Genomic DNA, 1,451 nt, shown 5'->3' with positions numbered 1-1,451 from the left:
TGGAGGCCTGGGATGAGGCTGGGGGGCTGGGACGGTGCTGGAGGCCTAGGATGGTGCTGACGATGGGCAGGGGGCCAGAGCAAGGACCACCCCCCTTCTCCCCGCCCCGGGCCTCACCTGTGTCCGCGGCACCTGCGGGAAGAGGTTGAGGGTGGTGGGCCTCTTGGGCCGGTAGGTATCCCCGCCGAGGCCTCGCGGCGCCGTGTCCTGGCCTGGCTCGGGCGCCGGGCCCCCGCCGCCCCCCGGCCCGCGCTGTTGCTGCGGGGGCTGCGGAGGCTGCGGCGGTGGCGGCTGCTGCTGCTGCCCTGGGCTCCGGGGCCGCCCCCGCCGCTCTTCCTCCTCGTCCTCGTCTTCGTCCTCATCATCGTCCTCCTCCTCCTCGGCTCCGGGCGTGTCCCCGGCCGCGTCGATCAGGTCCATCTGCAGCATCTCGGCCTGCAGCCGGCTGCCCGCTCCCCCGCAGCCGCCGCCTCCCGGCACGAGTCCGCCTCGCTGGGGCTGGAGGCCGACAGGCAAGGGGCGGGGCGTCAGCGGGGGCGGGACCGGCCATCCGGGGGCGGAGCCTGGATGACGGGGGCGGGGCCGACAGGCAGGGGGCGGAGCCATGAGCAAGCAGCCAATCCTCCACCGCGCCTCTGGGCGAGTCCACTAGGCCGCCCGCGGCGAGGGTTGGGAGGGGGGGGGTAGCCGTGCGCGCCGCGCTCCGGGAAGCAGCGGCCAAGCACTCCTCGCTCCCGAGGTGGGTCCACGGACCTGCCTCTCTACCCCGGGTCCGCCCGCTCCCGACCCCTCGCCCCTCCCCGCGCCAATCGCCGCCTGCTCCCATTCATCCTTCTCCACCCTCCTCTCCCAGCCCGCCAAACTCCCCTCCCCCTACGCCCTGTCGTTTCCTTGGCAACAGCCGATGACCTCACCCAGCTGTAAGCCGGACGGGGGAGTGAGGTCACCTCTGTTGCCATGGAGACGCGGGGCCCCTCTGGGGGTTGGTTCTAGGACCGACGGGTCCCGCTGGGCCGGGACTGGGGCGGGCTCCGAGCTCCTGCTGAGAAGATCGCAGAAGAGGCCGGAGCTGCCCCCTGGCGGGCCGGGCTAGACCTGCAGCCCGCGCCTGCGCAATGGAGAGGGCAGGGGTCGGCAGGTGGAAAGGGCGGGGCGAGGTGGGCGCAATACAGCGATAATACCATCTAGCTACGTTTATGTAGCGCTTTGAGATTCGCAAAGCGCTACATATGTATTTGGATCCTCACAGCACCTGAGGGAAGTCGGTGATGTGCTTCCCCGGTTTACAAAAGGGGAAACTAAGGCATAGAGCGATCGAGCGATTTGTCACCCACCTAATAAGTATCGGAAGTAGGATTTGAACTGGGGTCTTCTAGACTCCAAATGCACAACCCTCCACTACGTTACCAGAATAGACTGGGGGGGCAGGGAGGGGGACTGCGGGGGGGGGG

At 69.4% G+C, this 1,451-nt stretch overlaps 1 protein-coding gene across 1 annotated transcript in view; it reads right to left on the bottom strand.

The window, feature by feature from the left end:
- MAPK8IP1 (mitogen-activated protein kinase 8 interacting protein 1) overlaps positions 1-1,451 on the bottom strand; it is a 29,885-nt gene that overhangs the window by 6,853 nt on the left and 21,581 nt on the right. Inside the window, exon 3 of the mRNA XM_069091495.1 lies at positions 118-498. Coding sequence (XP_068947596.1) covers positions 118-498 — 381 coding nt within the window. The remainder of the gene's footprint in view (positions 1-117; positions 499-1,451) is intronic.

The sequence above is a fragment of the Petaurus breviceps genome, unplaced genomic scaffold (assembly GCF_028583685.1).
Source record: "Petaurus breviceps papuanus isolate PSGF00001 unplaced genomic scaffold, PetGlider_PUasm1.0 188, whole genome shotgun sequence".
NCBI classification, from domain to species: Eukaryota; Metazoa; Chordata; class Mammalia; order Diprotodontia; family Petauridae; genus Petaurus; species Petaurus breviceps.
Note: the sequence above shows the minus strand (reverse complement) of the source record. Positions and strands in the feature narration are given on the sequence as shown.